Raw genomic sequence first — 16,619 nt, 5'->3', positions numbered from 1 at the left:
ATGGCAGCATTCAAAGAGGAGTTGGAGAGTTCTCCTGAATATAAATGCAAGTTATTTTTTCTTTGATGGCTAAAAGTGTGACAACTAGGAAGTACACGTGAACTTTTAATGTACACGCACTATCAAAGATTTTCTTCGATTACACCAGTTGTTACACTTCCAAATTTTTAAATGACAATAAAGCACTATGGGACATCGGAAGCTTATGAAAGGTGCCATATCTTTCTTTTTCATGGTTATGAAACACAAAACATAAAAGTGCTAAAAGATCTTACTAATTTAAAATACTGATTATTATTACACATTTGTGACAATGTCATTTTAACACTAATGTTAACAGATGTTAGATATTCAAGGGTTTAATAGTTGTGTGATGTCCCTTAATGAGTAAGCCAAGTGCCTAGGTTTACAGTTTAAGGAATGAGAATTCAAAAGGCAGTTTCAGAATTTCAACTCATTTAGAAGAAAATCTGGATACAAAAAGGCTAGTATTGATGGGGAAAAAAGTGACCAAAAACTACAGGATTGTTGCAAAAACCCACCTGGTTCACTAATGTCTTTTAGGGAAGGGGAGCTATTGTACTTACCCGGCCTGGCTCCAGTTCTATTCCGATATTGTTGACTTTTAAGCGCCCTCTTAGGTGGTGCAGTACTTTCTTGGGTCCACTAGGGATAGGCAATTAACATTAACCTTGCCAGAGATGTCTGCATCCCAAGAATGAATTAAAAGAAAAGTGTATTTACCTTGGCTAAAAACGGCTGTTGACCTGAGCTTGTAGGGTTGAGTTGCACAGCATCCGTACAGGGCAAATCATTTTCTGTTAGACATGGGATCATTGACATGGCACCTGTATAACATGTCTGTGGCGTCATTAGGTCAATTAATGGGTTGACTGCACTATAATCCTGAATTTCAGAATGTTGCTCCACAGAGTCCAGGTAGTCTTCCAAGCCACTAACTGTGGTATAGTTTGGTGCATGAAAGCCACCAACTGGCATATTTGTTTGGATGAAGTTAGAATGCTGAGTTGGGACAGCAGCTTCCTGCTGGTACAATATAAAGTCTTGCTGACAAGCTGGAGGGGTAGCATTAAGTTCAGATTTATACTGGAACCCTGTTGCTGTGCTGTCTAAGCCAGAGCAACCAAACTCCTTCTCCTGACCATTGGCTAATTGCTTATTGCCAGAGTTCCAGTTTGTGAGCAGTCCATTAACTTTCATGTATTTCATTTTCTGGCATAACTGTAACTGCTGTTCTTGTTGCTGGTGCTGATATTGTTGCATCGGAGGTTGTTGCTGCTGCTGCTGGTACTGTTGCGTCGGAGGTTGTTGCTGCTGTTGGTACTGTTGTGTCAGAGGCTGTTGCTGCTGTTGGAACTGTTGTGTCAGAGGTTGTTGCTGCTGTTGGTACTGTTGTGTCAGAGGTTGTTGCTGCTGTTGGTACTGTTGTGTCAGAGGTTGTTGCTGCTGCTGGTACTGTTGTGCAGGAGGTTGTTGCTGCTGTTGGTACTGTTGTGCAGGAGGTTGTTGCTGCTGTTGGTACTGTTGTGTCAGAGGTTGTTGCTGCTGCTGGTACTGTTGTGCAGGAGGTTTTTGCTGCTGGTGGTATTGTTGCATTTGAGATTGTTGCTGTTGCTGCTGATAAAGTTGTGCTGGAGGTTGCTGCTGCTGAAAGTGTTGCGTTGGAAGTTGTTGCTGCATCATGCAACTTGAACTTGAATTAAGAGGTTTCTGTTGCATGCAACTTGAATACATGCAGTCTGGCCTCTTTTTCAGTGATTCCTGGACATATGTCAGAATTTCCTCATTCAGTGCAATACTATTAATATCTCCAGTCTCATCCCAATGTACTCTCAGGAATGTCTCATCCTGGCATATGAGATCAAAGTCTTCCAGCCCAATGTCAAGGGTTTTCATAGTGTTATAAAGCTCACTGCCAATGTTATTTGCCAAAACGTCTACATTTTCTTCAGGTGCAGGGAAAGGCTTTTGCTGCGGAGCACAGTTGGCATGCTCCATCTTCCCTTTACTATTATCTTCATCGAATAGAATTTCTTCCCAATTACTAGGAAAGAGGTCACTTGATTCTGCTTCTTCACTCTGATTAAAAATGGCCTTTTCATAGCCAAAATTCTGAAGTTGTGAAGGGGCAGATAAATAAATTGATTTATCCTGGCTTAGCATTGCACCGAGAAGGGAATTTGGATCTACAGATTCATGCCCTCTTGATTGTCCTGCTACAACTTTTGCAACATTTCCTTTGATTTTATGAATTGCAGGATCCATTAATCCAAGCACTGTACAATTTCCTTCATATAGCAATGCTTCCCCAGTTGCAAAATTAAAAGGCAACTGCAAGGTTCGTTTTTGCAAATTCTCTTCCCCTTCTTCTTCCCTGAATAGGAACAAAAATCCACTTTTGTTATAAGCATCTATGGTGCATCCAAAAACTCAATAACTTTTGGCATATATAATGGAGCTCTCAAAAAGCGATAAGTTAAAAATAGTCAATCTAAATGTCAAAAATATTAGATTGTCTACTAGGTTTCGGGATTCTTCAGTTAATAAATTAACTTTAAATTCTAAATGCAAATAAAAACTTTCATCATTCAAGTGGAGCAGAAGAGGGAAAAGGCAGTGGGAGGCAATAATTTAAAAGACAATTACAGGAGGCATACTTGACATAATCACTTTCGGTAATATGATTAAATGTATATTTTACACAATGGATCTGACAAAATGCTGTCCTCATCTGTAGCATGCCTTGAGACTTATTGTTTTTATTTTTGTGAATTCAGTTGTTTGGATTACTTCTCCAAGGAAACTGAAGCTTTAACTACAATGGTAGATATTCAGTTTAAAAAAAAACTGGAATCATAGGTAAATTGGGAGTTGAATATAACTATGTAGACCTTCCTTCTCTAAAGGAAGTAAACCAGGAAAGGAAGGACATTAGTGAACCAGATGGGCTTTTATGACAATCGGCAATGGTTTTGGGTCATCATCAGACTTGTAATTCCAGATTTTTATTGAATTCAAATTTCAAATGGTGGGATTCAAACTCGGATCCCCAGAGATGACCCTGGGTGTCTGGAATACCAGTCCAGTGACAACACCACAATGCCACTACCTCTCCTAGTATTTGGTGTCAAGGGAATGGAGCAGCATGCAAAATAGTTTCCAAAAGACCATGGTGCTCTGGGAAAGCCTGATCAGCAGACACTTAAAGCAGCTCTAATACAGAAACCTTCCTGGTAAATACTGCAGTGCTCAAAAGTCAGAAGTTAGTTATGTGCATCACATTAATCAAATGAAGCATGCAACAAAGTTTCAGCAAAGAAATTCAAGGAAAAACCACTATTGCTTCAGGAAATCTTCAGTTACTCTCTTTTCCTTTGAGGAATTAAAGTGATCCAATCAGAGCTAAGGAAATAACCATGGAACTCAGATGACGTAGCTATAGGTGAAGACGTTGCTCAGGCTTCTGCCAACAGAGTTTAGAGGAATATCAAGTAGTTTACTAGCAACTGGGCTGAAGCTATAACTGGAGTATTTGCTCTGGTGGGCATTGTAACAAAGCCAGAAGCATTCACAAGCTCTTGCTGGCTGACACCAAGGTTCTGAAAAAAAAATTCAAGAAATCCCTAAAGGGGTTCTTGCTCTTGCATGGAGAGCAAAAAATTTAACGAGAGAAACTGCTCAATCTGTAGCAAAGATAAATCAGAGAGGTGGGTGCTTCAGTTACGTCAAAAGGTTATACTTGGTAAAGACAAAGGCCAATATTTCCTGCTTCTGTGATTACCAACCCATGATTATCCATTCATTCAAATGAATTAACCAAAATCCTGGTGTTAAAGGCAGAAGCATAAATCAATGGCCAAGATCTTCTGATTATTCAGCCAGAGCCCAACCACTTAACAGATTTACAACCAACGTTGCATCAGGATACAGAAGCTCCAAATGTCTTGTGATGCCTTATTTCTGGTCATAGATACAGGTGCAGAACCATTGGGAATTCCTTCTCTATTATATGTCATCTGTCAAGACTAATCTCTATGGCTACTATTTTTAAAAAGTACTCCAGGAGTTAACCAGGTATCAATGATATCAATTAAAATGAAAACAACTTCGGAGGAATTCAGGAGGGTCCAGGTTTGAATCTATACCGCATTGATGAGATAAAAGTCTTACTTGTTTTTTTAGGCTGAAAAAGTCTTACGTGAACTGATTCTGGGTAGTTTTACTCAATTTCTTATGGGCATCTCCAGAAAACAAAAATGTCCCTAATGTAGTAATCGTATTCAGCCATTGAGAGAAATTAAGAATATAACCCTGTTGAGGTAGAAATTAGGACAGAATAAAATTAAGTTTTACTGTGTAGCTGACTGTGTTACACCTCACCCAAAAGCACTTGGTGCTGAGTCTGGGTACCTGGGATGCAAGAATGCTATCAGCACCAGCTTTCCTAACCTTGATATTGACAAAATATAATCTAAAAGTAAATCCCATCTTTGAATGCAGAAATGGTTTTAGAATTTAGGGAAGTGGTGTAGTGGTATTGTTGCTGGACTAGTAACCCAGACACCTTGGGTAATACTCTGGGGACCTGGGTTCGAATCCCGCCATGGTGGGATGGTTGAATTTGAATTAAATAAAAAAATCTGGAATTAAAAGTCTGATGATGACCATGAAACCATTGTCGATTGTTGTAAAAACCCATCTGGTTCGCTAATGTCCTTTAGGGAAGGAAATCTACCGTCCTTACCTGGTCTGGCCTACATGTGACTCCAGAGCCACAGCAATATGGTTGGCTCTTAAATGCTCTCTGAACCAGGGCAATTAGGGATTAGCAATAAATGCTGGCCAGAGATTCCTACATCCCATGAATGAATAAAAAAGAAAACCTATTGAGGCATACCAACCAACTAAAAACAGCAAAATACATTAAGAAAAATGTAAGAGAACAGAGAATTATGATAGGGAAAAAAAATGGCCTAGATCAACTATTTAGTTACAAAAAGAGAGGGAAGATCAAATGTTTGGCATACATGGTGCAGTTATTAAAGGGATGGTTTTCTAGATGATTTCCTTACTGGATGATATTGCACATGGAAGATAAACTATAATGATCAGCATCAGATCAGACTAAAATTAAACACAAGTTGCAAGTGCATTTAGATAGGTTTCCCACCACTTGGAAAAAAGGTCAGAAAGTTACAATGAAGCCTCATTTGTTAATTTGCATAAGTCATCAAAAGCTCAACATACTGCTGGGCTTCCATGTGAATATCTGTCATTACTTACGTAAGGGGTCTTTGTGTAGCTATAATATAATCCGGCTTCCCATTCTTGTATCCCAATCGTGCATTTGCTTGTACCCAAGCCCACCCATTTTGTTTGGTCAAAAGCCTGAAAACAGTCATTCCACTTTCGCCTGTCTTCATCACTAAAATGTAGAAATCAGAGGGGAAAGAAATGTTACTGAATGATCAGCCTTACTCGCCTCTTTGCGCTTAAATTGTGCTTTAGTAATTAATCTGGCTACTTAACATGCATTGCAGAAATTTGAGGTGGTAAGTCAACCACCAGTAAAATTGTAACATGCCATTTAGCACAAAGTAAAAAACAGAACTGCCACACTTTTCCACCCAATAAGTTAACAATATGGCTTCCCTATAATAACGTGCACTCTTTTCCTTCATTGTCTGTCAATATCAAGTAAATTAAAAACTACTGCCTATTTAATTCTGATAACTAAATTTATAGTTCATCTCAAGTTAGTTGAGTATATTTACATAAGCAGTCAATTTTAATGAGTTAAAATTTGCTAAGGAAATCATTCACTTTTAGGTATTATCTATAGCCACTTTAGAAAAGTATTCACATTTGGTAAGGAGATGACCTCAGCTGGTGGCACTATAATAGTACTAAAAACAAGTTTAGAGTATGCTAAATTATTATTAGTCACTGGCAAATCTGTTCTTCAGATGGCATACATCTGGCACAAACAGCATGTACAAAAAACAGCTCAAAAGTAAACTATCACATCATCAAGATACTTAATTTGTGTAATCTAATGTATTCATTTCAATTTCCGCTTTGTGGAACACCTTCGGTCTGTCCGCAAGCATGACCCAGACCTTCCTGTCGCTTGCCATTTCAACACTCCACCCTGCTCTCATGCCCACATGTCCGTTCTTGGCCTGCTGTAATGTTCCAGTGAAGCTCAATGCAAACTGGAGGAACAGCACCTCATCTTCTGACTAGGCACTTTACTGCCTGCCAGGCTTAACATTGAGTTCAACAACTTCAGATCATGAACTCTCTCCTCCATCCCCACCCCCTTTCCGATACCCCCTTTTCCAATAATTTATATTTTTTCAATATATTTTTCTTTTCCCACCTATTTCCATTATTTTTAAATGTATTTCCATCCATTGTTTCATCTCCACCTTTTAGCCTATTTTGATCCCTTCACCCCCACCCCACCCCCACTAGGGCTATCTGTCCCTCGCTCGCCCTGCTTTCTACCCTTAATGTCACCATTAGCACATTCCTTAGCTAATATCACCACCATCAACACCCCTTTGTTCTTTTGTCTATGACATCTTTGGCAATCTCTTCTTTGCCTCCACCTATTACTGGCCCTCTATCCAGCTCTACCTGTCCTCCCCCCTCAACCAGCTTTTATTTCACCTCATTTCTACACTTCCTCAGTTCTGATGAAGAGTCATACGGACTTGAAACGTCAACTGTATTCCTCTCTGCAGATGCTGTCAGACCGGCTGAGTTTTTCCAGCTATTTTTATTTTTATTCATTTCAATATTGGACAAAGAAATGATTTTCTATACATTGACTATTGCTCTCTTAACATGCCTTGCTCATGTCCGATGCTTTTCAAGCACCAAATGTGATTTTACACTTTGTGGAACCTATTAACCCATGAAGTGAAAAATCTCTTTCATAAAAGAATGAATTTCTGAACTTCCGGAGCCTCAATGTTTTTACAATTCTGTAGTGTTGATTATTATGACAAAACCTCATCTTACAATAGGAATTGAACTATGGAGATGATTTCTCAATGTCTTTTTAAGGGGAACATTAAATGGAGGCAAGGGGTAGAAGAGAAATAGTTGCAGCATTGTCACAGGTAGCATTAACTAACTATAATTCTATACCGAGTGCATAACTGATATTTTGGTAGAGTTAACAGGATAGTTTACTGAATACATAATAATAGGGATAAAATTCACCTATGAACAGTAAAAGTTTACTATGCAAGGATTATTGAACTCCAATCTGTGTTGACTAGACAAATTGGTGCTTTTTTCCAGATGAAAACAAAAAGCTGCATTGGCATGAAATGGAAAGCTGTGCTTACTTCGGACATGGTTTTCTGCACAATACATCATGTCAGCTGCATGAATAAATTGATAGCCACTTCCTCGCATACATAATTCAGCCTCGGTGTAACCTAGGATTAGCTTCCCTCTGCAGGAAAACAAAGCAGTGATTTTTTTTAAGCACACTTGTCAGCCAGGTTTGCAAGAACAAAATTGTATAGACTTTTTAAATGAAATTATATTAAATATAAAAGGATTTTTCCTTCAGGATTCAAACAGATGAACTTAATGCTATGCCAATAGATTATACATTTGTAAAATATCACTATGTGACTAAAAACGCCATGCCAGAAACAGAAATTTTCCAACATGAGAAATATGCATTTATTGTATGTGAGGGAACAACTCAAATGGAATAAAACCACCATAAATTAAATTCAAACAGTTCCACACTCAGTATAATAACTCATACTTAACAACCAGTCTCATTTCGTGGTATGCTCTGCTGTGAAAGGCAAGAACAGATTTAAACAACATGGGTTGCAAATTTAAATGAAACAGGAAATTTAACAATTAAATGGAATAAACAGAATAACCGCGTTAGAACCTGTTGCAATATATTTCTATTAATGAAAGAGAGCCATGTACCCCCTTCAAATTTCACTGGCTCCTTCAGTGAGGAAACATGGAGAATATTAAGCAATCTTGAAATTTAACAAAAAATGTTGAATAGGTGTTTGATAGCATATGATACTTTTAACCGTTATACTACAGACATTCCACCATATTTTTGAAATGAATTTCTCTTCCAACATCTGTCTCCTTGCAAAGATTGAAGATTAAGGAAATGTACTTCATTATGCCATAATGCAATTGGGAAATGTTATAAATAACCTGTGTCATAACTATTTGTTTATTTAAAGGCAGTTGGCTATTCCAATTACAGGAAAATGGCAACAATAGCAATTTATATTACACGTTTAACGCAGAAAAGCTCCCCAAGGTGCCCGAGAGGGAGACATAAAAAAGGATAGATGTTGAGCTACAGCAGGAAAATTAAAATCACCGAAATAAAACTTGCTGAAAAAGCTTTTCAGAGAAGTGAAAGGATTTAGATAGGATAGATGTTTCAATAGAGTAAGGCAAAAATGGCTCAAGGTTCTAGGGGGTAGATGTGCCACAGGGGTGGTGGGAGGGGATAGAGAGGTGGGGGATATAGTTGAGGAGTATAGGAGGAGATATAAGGTTGCTTAAGGTATTGCCATGGAGAGATTTGAAATTGAGAATAAAGAGTTTAATTTCAACATGTTGAGAGAAAAGGAACCCATACAGGTAAATAAGGATGCACTGCATGATAGGGTGATGGTGCCTGGAGTGGACAGGGAGAGGATGGAGGGTCAATGACAAAGGAGTAGAGTCCAAGAAATGAAGGCTCTGGTTTTCCAAAACAAAAGCAGAAATACCTGGAAAAACTCAGCAGGTCTGGCAGCATCGGCAGAGAAGAACAGATCTGTTGAAGGGTCATGAGGACTCGAAATGTCAACTTTGTTCTTCTCCGCCGATGCTGCCAGACCTGCTGAGTTTTTCCAGGTATTTCTGTTTTTGTTTTGGATTTCCAGCATCTGCAGTTTTTTGTTTTTATTTTTGTTTTTAGCTCTGGTTTTCCCGATGCTTAGTTATAGGAATTTTATATCATCCGAGATCTAATGCCAGGCAGCCAACCTGAAAGCACAGAGATCAGAGGAAGTGGAGAAGTACAATAGGGTTGTCAGCATATATTTGGAAGTTGCTTCCATGCCAGTGATAACCGAAGGGTAAACTCCTCTTCAAAGGAGGAAGTAGAAAAAAAGAGGGAACAAGTAGGCATGGAACTAATAGATAATAACAGAGCCATGGGCGCTTAAGAAGGGTGAAGGAGTTAACTGCATTAAAGGCAGTGAAAGGTCAAGGAGGGGCATACAACCATGGTTACAGTCACACAGTACTAGTAACTTTGACCAGCATATTCTCGGTGCTAAGGGAAGGCTGGAAGCTTGATTGGAAGACGTTGAACAGATGGAAACTTGGTGCTGGCGTAAGAGGGAAGGCAAGTTAAAAATCTGGAAGCAGAATTTATTAAATGTCCAGTTAGGGTTCTAAAAGTCTGAAGGATGGCAGCGGAAGGACAGATTGTTAAAAGTTCCAGACTTCTGAGATCCTGGGGAGAGGATGATTTAAAATTGCAAGATAATTCCATTGCTTCAGAAAAAAAAAAAGAAGAATCACATATACAGGAAAACAAAAGTGCGAGAAAAGAGAAAAATGAAATAGAAAAAGTGAAAGACAAAAAGAAGGATGGAAGAAGTGTGTGGAAGAATATATGGTGAAGAGAAAGAATTTGAAATTATATCACACTTTATTACTCCTCCGAAATGGCTCAGACATTTCGCATGTAATTAATTATTTTAATTTACAGTGATGCTGCTTGGGCTGGAGGGTCTGAGCTATGAGGAAAGATTGGGGTTGTTTTCCTTGGAACAGCGAAAGTTGGGAGGGGGCAAGATAGAGCTGTATAAGATTATGTGGGGCCTAGATACGGTGGATAGGAAGGCACTTTTTCCATTAGTGGAAGGGTCAATAACCAGGGAGCATAGATTTAAGGTAAGAGATAGAAGGCTAAGAGGTGAGTTGAGGAGAAATTTTTTCACCGAGAGGGTGGTGGGAGCCTGGAACTCTCTGCCTGAAAGGGTGGTTGAGTCAGAAACTCTCGTAACATTTAAGTAGTATTTAGATATTCACTTGTGTTGCCATGGCCTCCAGGGCTATGGGCCAAGCGTTGGAAAACTTGATTAGTGTAATCAGATCTTTGTTGGCCGGCACGGACACGATGGGCCAAATGGCCTCCTTCTGTGCTGTAAACATCTATGAGTCTATAAGTCTATTTAGGTGGGGAAACACAACAACCCTTTTGTGCACAGCAGGATTCTGCATACAATGAAATGAATGATCAGTTATTTTGTTTTTGTTGGCTTTGGTTGCACTCCAGGAGATTGATTATGCTCATCACTGGATGAATTTAACTGAGCCGCACAACGCCAATTTCAGGAATTTATCAAATCCTTTTCAAGAAGGACTACTGTGTACACATTTGTGTGACATTCTGCTCCAAAGCACTCTCTGAGAAATCAAATACTGCCTGATTTTAACTTGACATTTTTCCTACATGGTTCTCTTTGGCCACTATTATTTATTTTGAATAGTTCTTTTAAAAATACTACATCCAATTCTTTTATCATTATGAAACCCCCAATTATATCTAATCAGCCATAGCCTGGGCTAAATGAATAGCTCTCTCTAAGCCTTTCTTCTTAACTAACGGATCCATATTAAAACATCATCTTTGTTACTTTCTGCAACCTTTCTAGAACATCAATATCAACTGCTTGCTTTAAAGACCAAAAATGGACAAACGGGGTTGATTCTATATTCCAGTAGTCCTGTGAATGCTTAGAGGTGTACACATCCAGAAATTTATAGATGTGCAACCAGCGATCTTACATCGTTTATAGGCAGAAAATCACTGATTTCTCAGCATTATTATCTGGTTGCATATTGGGAAATTGTGACCGTGCAACCCATGAATCTTTTTACATCTAGTCTATGCATTTACTTGTTCCTTGTTGTGCCAGCTATGGCACAGTTGGTAGCACTCCTGTCTCTGAATCTTTGTGGGCTCAAATCCAACTTCAAGGACTTAAGCACAAAAATCTAAGCTGATAACTCGTAGTACTGAGAGTTAACATTGTAAATGTGAATGAACCATAAACTTGCATAACCCAAGTACTATGCATTTAATTTTGCACTCTCGTCACACACTGACTGTAAAACAGGAAAGTGAAATTACTTAATATCTGGATGTGGTGTCTTTCTAGATGGATAAATAACCTTTGTAATCTGTATCACTGTTGCAACCTAGCAACACTTTGCTTTCCCTTTATCTGCCCCACACTGAACCTTTAGCGGTATTTAATGACTACACAAGGCCTTTTTCTGCCGTTATTACAATGGACAAGCCTCAAGTTGCCTGGGCCTTGTGAGCACTTTGCATATTGAGTCATATCTGCCATTTATTTAACTTGCCTAAGGAGGTTTCTAAATTTCAATAGTTGCTAATATAGTTTTATATCAAATAAAACCTTCCTAATTTTTAAGTAAATAATATCACTCACTTAGCATCGCAGCCCATTGGTGTGAAGTCTAGCTTGTGCTTAGTTCTGAAAATGAAATTTTTGGTTCGGATCTCCAAGATGGACGGAGGTTGCAGTGGCGTTGCTATTGCAAACAAAGCCAACTGTGGAGGGATACATGAGCCATCTTTTCCCTTCATGTTCTGCTCATAAAGAAACTTGAGTCTGCCTTGGAAATTCATGGCCTTGAAAGAACACATTTAGAAATTGGTTATTACAACTTTAATATGTTTTGGATAATTCTGGTTGTAACTGATGAAAGTGTATTAGAAACTTAAGAACCCAAAGTGCAGGACCAGAACATGTGTTAGTATTCAATAGCAGGTCAGTCTATGTAAAGGTTAGTGTAAAGGGCAGTGCATTATAAACTATGAATTAGTAAAATGGTTTCAATATGTAATTTTAACTGAAGAATTAATTTCTTTAAGTGATGCCATTGCTTATGGTGGCGGGATCAGAGAACCTCAATAATTATTGGCTCAAATTTGCCAGCACCAAAATTAATCTCAATTAGTGAAGTCTTTTATAGATTTCAAAATATTTATATATTTTCAATCCTACAACAGCTGCAAACACTTTTAACAGAAAAATTGCAACATTGCACATAAGAAAGTAGAGCTACACAAAGATCTGAACACTTTGTTCCAATAAAGCACTAATCACCGTATCACATTATCTTCTTCACAGTGTCTTTACAATGCAGAAGGAGGCCATTTGCCCCATCAAGTTTGCACTGGCTCTTTGAAAGAACATTCCACTTAGTCCCATCCCCTGCCTTATCACCATAACGTTGCACATTCTCTCTCTTCAGGTAGAAATCCAATACCCTTTTGAACACCTCGATCGAACCTGCCTCCACCATCCTTTCAGGTAGTTTGTTCCAGACTCCAACCACCCTCTGGGTGAAAAAAATTTCCTTACATCACATATACTCCTTTTGCCAATTACTTTGAATCTATGCCCTCTAGTGGGAACAGTTTCTCACTATTTACCCTGTTCATACCCCTCGGGATCTTGAATACCTCTATTAAATCTCCTGTCAGCCTTCTTTTCTCCAAGGAAAGGAGTCCCAACCTCGCTAATCTATCCTCATAACTACAGTTCATTATCGCTGGAATCATTCTTGTGAATCTCCTCTGTACTTCTCCAAAGCCTTCATATCCTTTTTCAAGTATGGTGCCCAGAACTGGACCCAGTGCTCCAGATGAGGCCCAGTGTATTATATAAGTTCAACATAACCTCCTTACTCTTGTACTCAATGCCCCTATTAATAAAGCATAAGATGCTATATGCTTTATTAACTGCTCTCTCAACATGCCCTGCCATCTTCAATGGCCTATGCACAAAGACACTGAGGTCCCTCTGTTCCAGCACACCCTATAGAGGCTCTCCCTTTATTTTAGACTGTCTTACCATATTTTTTCTGCCAAAATGAATCACCTGACACTTCTCTGCATTGAACCTCATCTGCTATTTGTCTGTCCAATTCACCAATATGTCTATGTCCTTCTGAAGGTCAAGACAATCCCCATCACAGTTGACAACATTTCCAATCTTCATATTACCTGCAAATTTTAAATTCATGCCCTGCACACCACAGTCTAGGTCATTAATATATAACAGGAAGAGCAAGGGTCCCAACACTGATCCCTGGGAAACTCGACTATGAAACTTCCTACAATCTGAAAAACAACCGTTTATCACTACTCTCTGTTTCCTGTCACTCAGCCAATTTCTTATCCAAGTGCCTATTTTCCCTTTTATTGAATGACCTAGGATTTTTCTAACAAGTCTGTTGTGTGGCACTGTATCAAATGCTTTTTGAAAATCCATATACACTGCATCAACAGCATTTCCCTCATCAACCTTTTCTGTTACCTACTCAAAAAACTCCAGCAAATTAGTTAAACATGATTTCCCCATAATGATTCCATGCTGGCTTTCCTAAATTATTCTGCACTTGTCTAAGTGATTATTGATTTTATCCCATACTAAAGTTTCCAGAAGTTTCCCTACCACTGAGATCAAACTGACTGGTCTGTAGTTGCCAGCTTCATCTTTGCACCACTTTTTGAACAAGGGTTTCTCGAGTCCTCTGGCACCTCTCCTGTGTCGAAGGAAGACTGGAAGATTATCACTAGTGCTTCTACTATTTCCACTTTCACTTCCCTCAATGCCCTTGGATGCATCTCATCCGGTCCTGATACCTTGTCTATATTAAATAAAGATAGCCTTTCCAACAACACCTTCCTCTTGATTGTAAGCTCTTCTAGTGTATCAGTTACCTCCTCTCTCACCTTGGCCTGGGTAGCATCCTCTTCCTTTACAATATAGGAGGTATGATCAGTAAGTTCGCAGATGACATGAAAATTGATGGTGTTGTAAATAGTGAGGAGGATAGCCTTAGATTACAGGACGATATAGATGGGCTGATAAGATGGGCAGAGCAGTGGCAAATGGAATTTAATCCTGACAAGTGTGAGGTAATGCATTTTGGGAGGACTAACACAGCAAGGGAATACAACTGAATGGTAGGGCCCTAGGAAGTACAAAGGATCAGAGGGACCTTGGTGTACATGTCCATAGATCCCTGAAGGCAGCAGCACAGGTAGATAAGGTGGTTAAGAAGGCATATGAGATACTTGCCTTTATTAGCTGAGGCTTGGATATAAGAACAGGGAAGTTATGTTGGAGCTGCATAGAACGCTAGTTGGGCCACAGCTGGAGTAGTGTGCGCAGTTCTGGTTGCCACACTATAGGGAGGATTATATTGAACTGGAGAGGGTGCAGAGGAGTTTCACCAAGATGTTGCCAGGGCTGGAGCGTTGCAGCAATGAAGAGAGACTGGATAGGCTAGGGTTGTTTTCCTTAGAGCAGAGTAGGCTAAGGGGGAGACCTAATAGAGGTATACAAAATTATGAGGGGCATAGATAGGAAGAAACTTTTCCTCTTAGCGGAGGTGTTAATAACCAGGGGGCATAGATTTAAGGTAAGGGGCAGGAGGTTTAGAGGGATTTGAGGAAAAAAAAATTCACCCAGAGGGTGGCTGGTATCTGGAATACACTGCCTGAGTGAGTGGTAGAGGCAGGAACCCTCACAACATTTAAGTAGTATTTAAATGAGCACTTGAAATGTCATAGCATACAGGGCTACAGGCGAAGTGCTGGAAAATGGGATTAGAATAGATAGGTGCTTGATGGCCGACATGGACACAATGGGCCAGAAGGCCTGTTTCTGTGCTGTATACCTCTATGAGATGTAAAATACTCGTCCAAACCTCCGCTATTGCTTCTGCCTCCATATGCAAGTCCTCTTTTTTGTCCCTAATTGGCCTCTTTCTTTTACCACCTTTTATTATTTACATGCTTATATAAAAGACCTTGGGATTCCCTTTTATGTTCACTGCCAGCATCTTCTCATGCTCTCTCCTTGCTTTTCTTATTAGTTTCCTCACTTCCCCTCTAGTCCTTCTATAAAGCCTAATTCTCCACTGTATTTTCTATCTGATATCTGTCGTTCGCACACTTCTTCCTTTTCATCTCTACCTCTATCTCTCTCGTCATCCAGGGCACTCTGGGTTTATATGTACTGCCTTTGCCCTTCAAGGGAATATACCTTGACAATGCCTGCAATACTTTTTCTTTGAAGCTGGCCAATTGTTCAGCCATCGTCTTTTCTGCTAACATTTGATTCCAACTCACTCGATTCAGATGCATTCTCATCCCATCGAAGTTGGCTTTTCCCTAATTAATTATCCCTGCTCTGGATTGTTCCCTGCCCTTCTCCATGATTAACCTAAACTTTATGATACAATGATCACTGTCCCCTAGAGGCTCTCTCACTGACATCTGATCCACTTGGGCCAACTCATTCCCCAGAACCAGGTCCAAAACAACATATCCTCTTGATGGATTGGAAACATACTGCTGTAGAAAATTATTCAAACACATTCCAGCAACTCTCGCCCCTCTTGTCCCTTTGTACTATTCCCATCCCAGTCTATATTTATTTCTTAGAACAAAACTCATTCATTTTAAATATGATACCAATTGTTAATGTATCCAAGAAAAGAGCTCTACCTGTGCAGTACATGCAATACTTAAAGATAGCACATTCCAACAGTTGAATTATTATTCAAGTCATTTTGTGGTTGAGATGCAGGAACTTTTTTTTTTGCACCTGTGTTACATTACTCAGACACTGGAACTTTTAGGCCATTCTGCAACAAATACATTGGGTGGGAATGTAGCTGCAACAAATCCAAAAATGTACTGCTATTGCTGGACAGCTGTATACCTCTGTAGTGACCTATGTCAATACCATATGGTTACTAGTCCTTTGGAGATTGCTCAAGTTAGAGCTTCAGATAGCTCTCACTGAAATTAATATTAGCTTTTTGGAGATTATTACAGGTAAGATTATTATATTTTGGGACTGTCGCTTTATTAAGGATAAATGAAGGGGGTCATGTGAATTGTTCTGTAGTCTGCTCGACCGTAAGCCTGGGTGGTTTGATTGTTAGAGATCAAAGGATGGCTTAGATTGTTTTAGTGAGAAGTAGGTGCAAGGTATTTATGCTTGGAGACAATGGTAGCAGACTCTAGGTTTACAATGAGTAGACTCTGCGACTCCGCAAGTTCCAAAAAGCTGTTGAAGGTACCAGGGTGTAAACGGCTGTGTTATAAACTGTCCTTTTACTTCTAAGATGAAAGGGACTTGATGTAAAGTATAGCTATTTAGCATTTCTAACTAGATACAAGTTAATGTGTTCCACATTGCCATGGGGAAGAGGGCAGAGGAAGCCATTTTTAAAAGATCAGGTTACTAGATTCCCTACAAATTAATGAATATCACAGACAGGCAAGCAATTCTGGGTGGTCGGAGAGAGAGAAGAGGCTGCTTGGCTTTACGAACTACCACAGACGGATGCAGGCGGGAGACAGTTTCTAGTTGAACAGATGAACCTGCAGCTATGTAAGGATTTCAGGATATTCATCCTGGCATGGCCTGGGGAAGAACCACCATTGGAACAGATTGTACTACTGGTGG

The 16,619-nt window shown here is 39.4% G+C and overlaps 1 protein-coding gene across 2 annotated transcripts in view; it reads right to left on the bottom strand.

Moving 5' to 3' along the window:
* LOC144678860 (aryl hydrocarbon receptor-like) overlaps positions 1-16,619 on the bottom strand; it is a 214,277-nt gene that overhangs the window by 11,622 nt on the left and 186,036 nt on the right. For both annotated transcript variants that reach the window (XM_078538846.1, XM_078538847.1), the window contains 4 exons: positions 11,553-11,755; positions 7,383-7,492; positions 5,305-5,446; positions 745-2,395 (listed from right to left, as the gene is read on the bottom strand). In XM_078538846.1, coding sequence (XP_078394972.1) covers positions 745-2,395; positions 5,305-5,446; positions 7,383-7,492; positions 11,553-11,755 — 2,106 coding nt within the window. The remainder of the gene's footprint in view (positions 1-744; positions 2,396-5,304; positions 5,447-7,382; positions 7,493-11,552; positions 11,756-16,619) is intronic.

This window comes from Cetorhinus maximus, chromosome 3 (assembly GCF_964194155.1).
Source record: "Cetorhinus maximus chromosome 3, sCetMax3.hap1.1, whole genome shotgun sequence".
Classification (NCBI taxonomy): domain Eukaryota; kingdom Metazoa; phylum Chordata; class Chondrichthyes; order Lamniformes; family Cetorhinidae; genus Cetorhinus; species Cetorhinus maximus.
The sequence above is the reverse complement of the archived record's forward strand: the minus strand, read 5'-3'. Positions and strand labels throughout refer to the sequence as shown.